The following is a 10,646-nucleotide window of genomic DNA, read 5'->3' as shown; positions in this document are numbered from 1 at the left end:
AAAGAAAAGTGAGAAATCGAAAAACAGACAAAACCCGGTGTTACCGAAAAATCGGGAATGTAACCCGAACAGGGGCATTATGGTCATTTGACATCCCGAATTGTCTTTTGACCTAAATGTCCATTAAAAATAAATAATATTACACTTAGAAAATAAAATGAAAAATTAATTTGGTGGTACCTAAAGTAAATAACAAGAATTAAGGGTTTAATGTGGAATAAGTGAGAATTTAACTTAAAATATGATTATTTGTGTGAGTGGGCCACTAATGAATAAACTAAACATAAAATGGGGCAGATGTAAGTCCACTATACCAGCTGAAAACTTCAACTTCTCCAAATCACCAAACCTTGCCGAATTGAAGAACCAAAAGACCTCCATTGCCGTTTTTGCATGAGCTTGATCCACTCCCCCATTTCAACTCCAATCACTTAGATAGCTTCATTAAAAATTGTCCCCACATCACAAGGAAGAGCTTGATACCAAAATCAAGAAGTTTAATCAAGGTTTAGCAAGTTCCAACCATAGGTAAGTTTACATTTTTGAATATTGCTTTGTTAAAGTTTGTATACTTGTTATGGGTGTTGGATTTGTGAAGAAAATTTTCAAGTTTGAGAAGTTATTGATATGTTCATTTTGGACAGCCATGGGGTTATGTATTTAAGGAAATATTTATACATATATTTGATGAGAAATGATGTTGATTAGGGTGATTTAATATCCTAGTAAATTATTCCATATGTATATGGTGATTTTGCACTTGGAATGGAAATTGATGAATTGTAGGACACTTTGGCATGGTGAAGATTTTCGGCAGCCTTGGGATTCTATGATAAATGTATGTGTTTATGAAGGTATTGGCAGAATATTGACATTGAGGATTGATGAATATGTATATAGAGTGATTGTGTAAAGTGTATGTAAGAATTAGTAATGTTTTGGTGTATATGTGATTGTACTTAGACTTTGTAAATTTGAGTTTTAATTGGTGTATTGAGGATAATTGTAATCTGCCCAAAGTCACTTTAAAGTGAAGTGGAATATGGTTTTAGTAATGTACCAAAACAGAATTGGTAAGGGAAGTGAACATATAGTAAGGTAAATGTGTAATTGATGTATGTTTAAGCAAGGTAATTAAGGGCAGTATGCATTTTAGTCAATAACTCTAAATGTGTAACTCCAATTGGTATGAGACCAATTGGAGGTGAAACTAGGCACAAAATGTGCCAACTTTCATTGAGAAAGCATACCAAAATTCTGCTTGCAAGGTGACATGAAAAATGACCAATTCGGATTAAGGTGCAATAAAACCTGAAAATTTACCAATTGGGCAGCAGTTAGTGTTTAGGCCATAACTCACTCAAAACAGGTCCAATTGAGCTGAAATTTTAACCATGAATAGTTAAGACCCATACCTACAAGTCTTATGAAGACACCAAAGCCCAGAAATGACCAGAAGCAAGTCAAAAAGCTTGTACAAGTTCGGGTCCAAAAACTGGCCGAACCAGAGTTGACCAAATTGACCTAAAATTGACCTAATTTGATGCCATTTGACCAGCAATAGTATAATGACCATAACTTGGTCTACTTATCTCAGAATGACCTAAAATTTTGCCCCGCGTGCAATAAGACATACATCTACAAGTTTGTAGTTTTGACCAAAACCCGAAAACCGAGGGAACTAGGTCGTCCGGCTAGGTCAAACTAGTATCCCGGAATCCAGCAAGTTGCATTAAAATGTACTAAACAAGGAAATGAGTTTGGTAAAACGTACCAACCCTAAAACACTATCGAATATGACATATTAATAACGTTAAGACCTAATTTACCTAGAACGCATCGAGGGTCGATATATTAGGTGATTAAGCAAATAAAGGTATTCAGTGAATAATTGAATTCAGTGAATTACTTATCGAACATTATCGATAGAGACAGTTTAATTTAGTACTGAAACGCTTCAAATTGTGTTTCTCAGTTAGCAAGGACTCAGGAAAAGGGAAAGAAATACTGAGTCCAGACCAGGAGACAGTCATCAGAGGTTTGTGCACAACAACTATTTCTTTTGAATTATTTTCAATTGAAATAAATTATGACTATTTGCATATTATTGTTTTAAGTTGTGAAATTGTGAAAAATGGTTTGAATGATATTTGATGGATACTTATTGATTGAAAAGCACTGTAATTGGTTTGAAACCACAGCTGTCATGTACATTGATTGTATTCCTCGCTAGCTTGTCTAGTGGGTTGAATTGAATTCCCTCTCTGGCTGAAGTGTTGAGGTGTGTGCCTGTTGAGGACTCATAGAATGAGTACTCATATTTTTGCTAGCTAGCTATGTTATTCCTCATTAGTCATTGACTTTTGGGTGAATTGAATACCTCATTAGCCATTGGCTTTTGGGATGAATTGAACTTGAGAACATGATTAAAGCTGTGTGTGATTTATTGTTGCATATTGTAAGATTGTGAAATGAGTTTAAATTCTTATTGACATTTATTGTTTTGAATTTAACTATGATTTTAAGTATCCACTATTTACATGACTTATGAATTGTGATTTAAATTGTATTTGGTTAATGTTGTGCACCACTGAGACATTGTCTCAGCGATAGCTTTATTCTTTATCGCAGTAGGCAGACAGACAGGCGTGAGACTAAGTGCTAGTATCTCAATGAGGATTTTCGGGTATAACGAGTATACCACTTTTTGCATTTTGTACTGTAATGTATGACCACTGTATGTACATATTGTTTTGGTTTGAGCAGTTGTAAATTCAAATTGAAACTTGAGGTTGCAAAATAATTATGAGTTGTTTTGGCTTGTAAAAGTTGTATTATATTCCTTATATCTCAATCTTTGAAAAATCACTATGGAATTGAGTTGATAAATATGTTGTGTTGAGAAATGTGTTGGAGTTGAGATTTGGAAATATATTGAAGTGTCTTTTTACAGGTTTTCTGAAGAACTGTTTTATCCAAAATACAGATGGCACTCTGCCAAAATTTTTACAGAAATTCCAAATAAATCAAATGAGTTAGTTGTTTCACTTCAGTTCACAAAAGTTTTTAACACCTGTAAATAGTGCTCACCACTGTAAAAAAAGTAAGAAAAGTTTTTAAAATCCCTTGTAGTGTATTTAATGGATTATCAGTAGACGAAGTTGGTAATTCATTAGGTATACTACGGGATCATGTTATGCCTTACAGAGGGGTAGGGTGTGACAAAAGATGGATAGGGGCTTCCACAAGTTGGGGTGCACTTGGGGGATGGACAAGCGATAGTACCTAAGAGTCTCAACCTCTAGAGGATCCAACCACAATTTCAAGCTTGATTTCAATTGCTCTTCGAATAGAGCCACGTGAATCGGATTAAGAAAGAAACTACCTACTCGCCCTCTTTGACTAGCGAGCTATAAGCAAAATTGATCTTTGTCAATCCCATACGATTTCAACAAGTTCAGGAGATCCCAACCACACAAACAATATGGCAGTTTGGAAACACCAAGAGCAACTTTCGCCCTAAAAGAACTCAGGCCAACATTGGTAGGAAGTTGAGATTTGGTGGCAGCTAATGAAGTAGAGGGACCAGTAACCTACAGAACCTCCACACCACTGTGACGATAGTGGTTTGACTCCGAGAATAGCTCTTGAGTACTAGTATCACTGCTGTAGATGATTTCTAGTGAAAGGGAGTGGCACTCGAGCCCTAATTCTCACTAATGTCACTCATGTCACTCATGTTTTGAAGAAAATAATAAAGAAAAGATAAAAGAAAAAGAACTAAACTTGATTACCTTTAAATCGAGAAAGTTTGCTAAAAGAACTCATCGAAGACTTGGAGATGATAATCGGAGAATCAAACAAAAGCGGAGAAAATGAAATAGTGAGGGAAGAAGGTCGATTTTATAGGAAGAACCATAAATACTATTCGAAATTCAAAAAACTATCATCATTATGCCATCAAAAAATAGTTTCCCTTCCCAAGAGAAAAATTTAATGATGGTCATCAAATTAAAGGCGGCACGCTAAAATATGACAGCTATCCACAGGATAACATGACAGCCAAAAAGAACAACCACACACAATAGATATGTCATATCCTAGCTAGACGAGCAACAACATGAACCTAAAGATTCATAAAGACCGGAGGGGGATACTAATGATACTATTCGCCTAAAATCTAAGTCAAATAGTTAAAATTTTACACAAATATCCAACGTGACAATAAGAAAAGTCAAACATTGTTTTAGATGGTCAAACGATTAAGCAAGCCGAATAAAGCACAGTTGGACTGAAACAAGACTGAACAAAAGTACCTGTGCTCGCCCAATAAGACAAGCAAAAGATATACCAAGCAATAGTCACGCCAGTAATGACACAAGGCCGGATTTCACTGAGACAATCTCGGCATATTAACTGAGATTATCTTTATAAACGAAGTAATAAATATTTTCCTAAAAAGCTTGTAAATACCAACTAAATGACTATAAACAAGTTATACATATGCTTATTCTCAAAATCTCATTACAATTCTTGTTTATATTTTTACAACCAGTTCTCTGAATTGAGCGTCAAAGTGGCTTGCTAAAAAGCCACCCACTTCACCTTTTTCTTTATTGCAAATCTATGTGAAATTGGGACCAGACCCTAGAAATTCATGGCAGTATCAGGTCCCTTCCTATGAGGTTGGGTTAAATCGATGACGTCAATCGGTGACTTAGGACCTTAGGTCTAAGGGGGTTATAACCGTTTTACTGTAATAATTGATATTCAATTATTAATAGTATAGGGAATTTTTTTTTTTAGTTCAGACTATTTTTGTTATAGAAAACAAATGATGACTTTAATGAAAAATATTTATTATTTTAATAAAAAAGTGTGAATAATTTTTTCCAAAGTCTTTTTTTTTTTTAACAAGACCAAAAAGATGAGCATGAATCACGCCAAAAGTATTGTGACGCGGATGAGCTTGCAACATGGTTGTGACGAAAGCTTGCATTATTGGCAATACGCTGTGAAAATGTGTTCTTTTCTAGTTAGGTATTGACTATTAGCTAATGAAAGCCTCCTCAATTAAGCTATGGGCTTCCATGACCTATTAATTTGGGGGCTTTGGGCTCTTATTTTTTTTGGTTTATCAAAAGAAAAGGAGGAGAGAACGAGCAAGGCATACCATGTTGGCATGAGACGTCGTGTCATCCAACTCGTTTTGTTTAGTTAGTTCGATTAGATCACTTTGTTCAGTTCGGATTGATTTCTTTTCCTAATAAGTTTAGTTTATTTTATTAACTTTTTTCTTTTTTTATTTTTTTTTTGTTTAAGTCAAACTAAATCCAACGGAATTAATTTTTATCCCATGAAAAGAGTGAGAGAGAAATATGATTTAAAACTATGAGAAGGTAGAGAAAGAAAAAAAAATTAATTTAATTTAATATCAATATTTAAAAAGTATTTTCTATAAATTTAAGTCTAATTAATTGCCAAATCAATGCAAATGTGATTATGTGAAAAATTTAATAAGAACAAAAGTTTTGAGTAATAATAATAATGATATCATGATCCAACTTCATGAGTTATGACTGACACTAACACTAAGTCAATATAAAACGTTCCAAATTTATAGTAAAATTATATGTTTCCAAGTCATTAACCAAGTTTAATTAAGCTCTATCTTAAAAATAAATAGACAAAATTTAATTATAATTTAAACAACTCAATGTAAAGTCTAAGTCATCCGATTTGCACAATAAAACAATATATCAAATAGAAAGCTCAACTCACCATCAATTTAATAGTCAATCCATCAAAATCACATACACATAACTATATACATTGTATATACATGTAATAAAAAAAGACATTCATAACTATATACATTGTATATACATGTAATAAAAAAAGACATTCATAAATCCACCAAGGGAGCTTAACTCAAGCATAACATTCATATAATACCCATATATATATTCATCCATGATATGCAACATACAAAATAAACATAATACACAACTCTATTTTCAAGTTTCAATGCAAAGCAGCTAAGAGTTTGCATGATAAAGGTATAGATCAAAAGAAAGGCGATGCAGGAGTGACTCTAAAGATAAGCTCTTAATGTCATTTGAGAAGTTTAATATTTAATATGAAAATAGTGTTTATAATTATCATAGGATCCAATGCAGTCCTAACATGGAATAATGCACAACAGACCACATTAACATAGCAAATACTCAAAACAATTTGTATAAGAAAATTATTTGGAATCCAAAGTGCATACACATTAGAGACCTTATATTAGCCATCTCGTGTCAATGCTTGGTAGTGAATTGTAGAGACTTTGTTTTAAATCCATCATGTGAGCGCCAATGAAACTCTACTCAAGCCAATCTTATCCGTTCATATTCACATCAAAAGAAAGGGAGAGATATACACAAGAATGTGAGAGATGGAGTTAAAAATGAATGAGAGACTATTTAGTTAACAAAATAAAATCTTAGTTAATGGTTAAATATAAATAATGGATCAATTAACAAATAATAAAAAAAAAATTAAGAGCTCTAAAATAATTCACCCAAGATTTTTTTTTAAACATATTATTTTAATAAGCAGTAAACGGAGTAGAAATTCAATCGAGGGAGGTCCGATTAAAACAACTTAATACGATAGTTAACTTTCACATAATTTATCAAACTCTAAGTTAATTAAATTGCTTCATCATTTAATTCCTAAAAACTCATAACAAGCTACATTCTAATAAAAGATATTACCTAAAATATCAGTATTTATTTCTCCCTCCCATTTTACTTGTGGACTCAAACCATATAAATAAAAATTGATAACCCATACAGAAAACCTAGGAAACATTAAAGCTTCTAAAAATAAATTGAAAAGCTGTATGAAAAATCCAAGCACCAAATAACATCAACAATGCTGAGCTGAGCTACAAAGCCAAAAAAATAGAATCCAACAGGATAGGGGTAAGGTGATACCTAATTATCATTATGAAAATCGATCACAATGTATTATAAAAATCAAATACCCAATTAACTTGGTGACTGAAAATCCAAATTTAGATACGCAAATGCATTTATGAAAATTAAATACCTAAACTGAAATTCACATTGAGTAAGGATGATTATTGAGAGTTGAAAAAAATCTTTCTTTTGGGTTTCGTAGTTGTAGCTTATGGGAAAGAGAACAAAATGAAGAAACTTGAACTGTCGACTTACTTTTTAATAGAGATAAATTCGAGTCTACCATAACTATAGGGCTTTTAAATTTTTATAAAATTACATATATATCCCTAAAGTTTTTTAAAATTGCTGGTGGCCCTAGTGTCCCTCAACCTACGCTGGCTCTCTGCTAATAATAACAATTAACAATCACGTCAGTGCAAAATAAATATGAGGATTACTAGCAAAATCCTCCTTGGATTTTTGTTGTCTAGGAGAAAATGCGGAGACAGGGCCAAGTCACGTGCCATACGCCACTGCACGTGACTTGGAAGACCTAGTCACATGACTTGGAAGACCTAGTCACATGACAAAGCAACCCAATTGGAGGGAAAATAATCTAGCCGTCCATTTTACATCGCACGATCATCATTAAATTGCATAAATAAATATTAAAAACGTAACAAATAAAATTTAAAAAAAAAAATCAAATATAGGGTGGAGAGAAAGAAGGAAGGAAAGTGCTGAGAGGTTTGGCGAAGATGACAGAGAAAGCGCCGATTTTTGGATTTGTTAGCAATCGAACTTGAAATCGAAAACACACCCAGAAAACTAAGCCCATTCATCTTTCACCCCCTGATTTTCTCGTGAAAAACATCCTTTTCTCTGTAACCAAATGAAGTATACAAAGTCTTCTGTAAGTTTTTGCTGCTGCTGACGGTGCAACTGTGTAATGTACTAAATCTCCTCCTCTCTCTTTCTTGCATTTATGGTTTTTTTTGGTTGTTGAGAAGCTGTAATGAGAATTATGATTGAAGAATTCTAAATTTTATATTTCTTCTTTTCTTATTTTCTCAGCAACCAAACTGTTGTTTGTGTTGTGTCGGTCATTTATTTTCTCTGTCTTAAAATGCAGGCTGGTTGAAGAGAAACTTTTTGTAGATTCCATTGCATTGACCACAGATCTTCAGGTGAACACCGATTTTCTAACATCATTACTCTATTAATCAAAGTTTCCTCTATTTTCTGTGCTTTTCCTAGAAAACATCTAGATGGCTCATCCCTTTTTGTTTGTCACACTTCCCTTTCCACTTAGTTCCTATTGATTTGCTAACAATAGAAACTCCTAGTTTTTATATAACGTATTGTTTGCAGCAAAAATTAGTCTAGAACTTTACTTCTTTTTTACTTGCCAAGGGAAAAATCCAAGTTTCTTGAACTTCTTCATTTTCTTTTTTGTTGTGTGGAAGTAACACGCCTTTATCACTGGCGAATTTTCCTGTCTTCTTCTATGATTTATGAATAATTTCTCGCACTTTCTCCCAAATTTTGTTGCACAGAGAGAGAGAGAATGGAGAAGGAAAAGAAGAGTCAAACAGCTACAGAGACAGATTTTGTGTTACAATGGGGAACCAAAAAGAGGCTTAGATGTGTGAAAGTGAAAAAAGACCAAAACTTGGCCAACAAATCTAAGCCAATTGATTCTTTGCCAAAGAAGAAATTCACATCTCGTATTGTCACTGCCGAGAAGGAATCTCCTTCTCGTGTCATCAAGTAAGAATCCTAACCTCTCACACCCTTTAATCCCCAACGTAAAGAAAATTTCTTATATCTGTGAGAATGCGCGAGGAAAATTCATTGAAGCATTTGTTATAGTTGTACTTATTCAATTGTCTCGTGTTTTACTGTTTACAAAACAAGGCTTTGGAAAATTTCAGTGTTTGGCATGCTTAAGAAATGTACAGTTTATTTGTTTGTAAGCTTTATTTGTTAGTATTTGTATGCTTAAGAAATGATTCATTATAATTTAGGATGTTTTCCTTATGTTGAATGTGGGGTTTTAGCCTGTCTAGTTGAGAGAACGTGGGAAAACAGAAAAGGGAAAAATTGAAATTCTAAAACTGTTTGAAATCAGGGTAATCCTACTCAGATCACAATTGATTATGAATTCCATCTTCCTGTTGGTTATTTCTAGCAAGCCATGCAAAATATGTTAAAAGCACTGATTTTATTATGGTATGTGTGTGTTTTTAGGAGTTCTGATTTGCCAATGAACAATAGGAAGTCATCGGCACTGTCACCAGAAAAAGAAGATCGATATTACACAACAAGGGGATCATTGGGATTTGATGATAATGGCAAGGTTTTGATGGATAATGTGAAGGAAGATAAGAGTCTTGTTTGGCCTAAGCTGTTTATTTCGTTGTCTAGCAAAGAGAAGGAAGAGGATTTCATGGCTATGAAAGGGTGTAAGCCTCCTCAAAGGCCTAAGAAAAGAGCCAAGCTGATACAAAAAACTCTACTTGTAAGTCTCCTCAATGTGCCCTCTGGGAACCGGATATTTTCATACCCTTGCTCTGGGATTGTTTGTTTTCTTAGATATTTTTTTCTTCTAATTGTATGTGCAGTTGGTCAGTCCAGGTGCATGGTTAACAGATTTGTGTCAGGAGAGGTATGAAGTTAGAGAAAAGAAGGCTTCCAAAAAGGTGCTGCTTTGTTCTTTGATTTCCTTCCATTGTCATGTGGATTTTTCTTTAATGATATATTTGCATATCTATTTAATTGTATTAACAGATTTGAATTTGGGGTTTCCATTTCTTCTCCGGGTCCTAATATAAGAGACTACGAAAATGAGCTTTAATCAAAATGTAGCCTTTAAAATAGTTAAATATTGATTTGGGCATTATTTGATGCAGAGACCAAGAGGACTGAGGGCAATGGGAAGTATGGAAAGCGACTCAGGATGAAAGATTTAATGGAGGCAACAATAGTTTGATTTTTAATAGTTAGGATAAGAGGGATGGATTTTTTTTTCTTTTTTTCTTAACAGAAGAAAAGAAAAGGGGAAACAAGAAAAATGAATGGAGTAGTGGTATCTCATTCTCTCTATTGGTTACATTGTGGCAATGGCCTGATATTTGGAATAGCAATTAAATTCAATAAAATTTTTTATTCTTTTTTTACTATATATATATATATATATATATATATATATATATATATATATATTTCTCCTTGGTGATGCTTTTTATGATTCTTTGCTTTTATTGCATTTCACGGGTCCTTTCTTCCCTGCAACTGCAAGGTTCTTTGTAGTTTGTACGTACGCCATACTAAAGATTGCACATACTAAGAATATTGGGATATTATAACTAAGCCTCATTTTATTGCAGAGGAGAGAGAGCTAGGAAAAGGATCTCATGTTTCTATTTACGGATTTTCCATGTAGGCAATGAATTGTCTTCCAACATATTCTGTTCCCCCATTAGACCTCCTGGGATTGGAAGAACTCCCTCCTAAATTCAAAATCTACTTGATAAAATATGTAGACTTCGTCACAGTCGGGTTGGGCTGAAACTGTGTGGGTTGATCCCAATTCATCTCGCTTGAATCGGATGAATTGCCACCATAATACTTTTATTTTTTATGTAAATTTCTTTCACATTTTTTAATATTATTTAATTATTATTTTTTAAT

The 10,646-nt window shown here is 33.5% G+C and overlaps 1 protein-coding gene across 1 annotated transcript; it reads left to right on the top strand.

Moving 5' to 3' along the window:
- Positions 1–7,615: 7,615 nt before the first annotated feature.
- Positions 7,616–10,121, top strand: LOC110632268 (uncharacterized). Its single transcript, XM_058136868.1, has 4 exons — positions 7,616–8,723; positions 9,204–9,474; positions 9,578–9,655; positions 9,866–10,121. The coding sequence occupies exons 1-4, from the start codon at positions 8,521–8,523 to the stop codon at positions 9,914–9,916; spliced, it is 603 nt and encodes a 200-aa protein (XP_057992851.1). The 5' UTR covers positions 7,616–8,520; the 3' UTR covers positions 9,917–10,121.
- Positions 10,122–10,646: the final 525 nt, after the last annotated feature.

Source organism: Hevea brasiliensis, chromosome 15 (genome assembly GCF_030052815.1).
Source record: "Hevea brasiliensis isolate MT/VB/25A 57/8 chromosome 15, ASM3005281v1, whole genome shotgun sequence".
Lineage (NCBI taxonomy): Eukaryota > Viridiplantae > Streptophyta > Magnoliopsida > Malpighiales > Euphorbiaceae > Hevea > Hevea brasiliensis.
The sequence above is the reverse complement of the archived record's forward strand: the minus strand, read 5'-3'. Positions and strand labels throughout refer to the sequence as shown.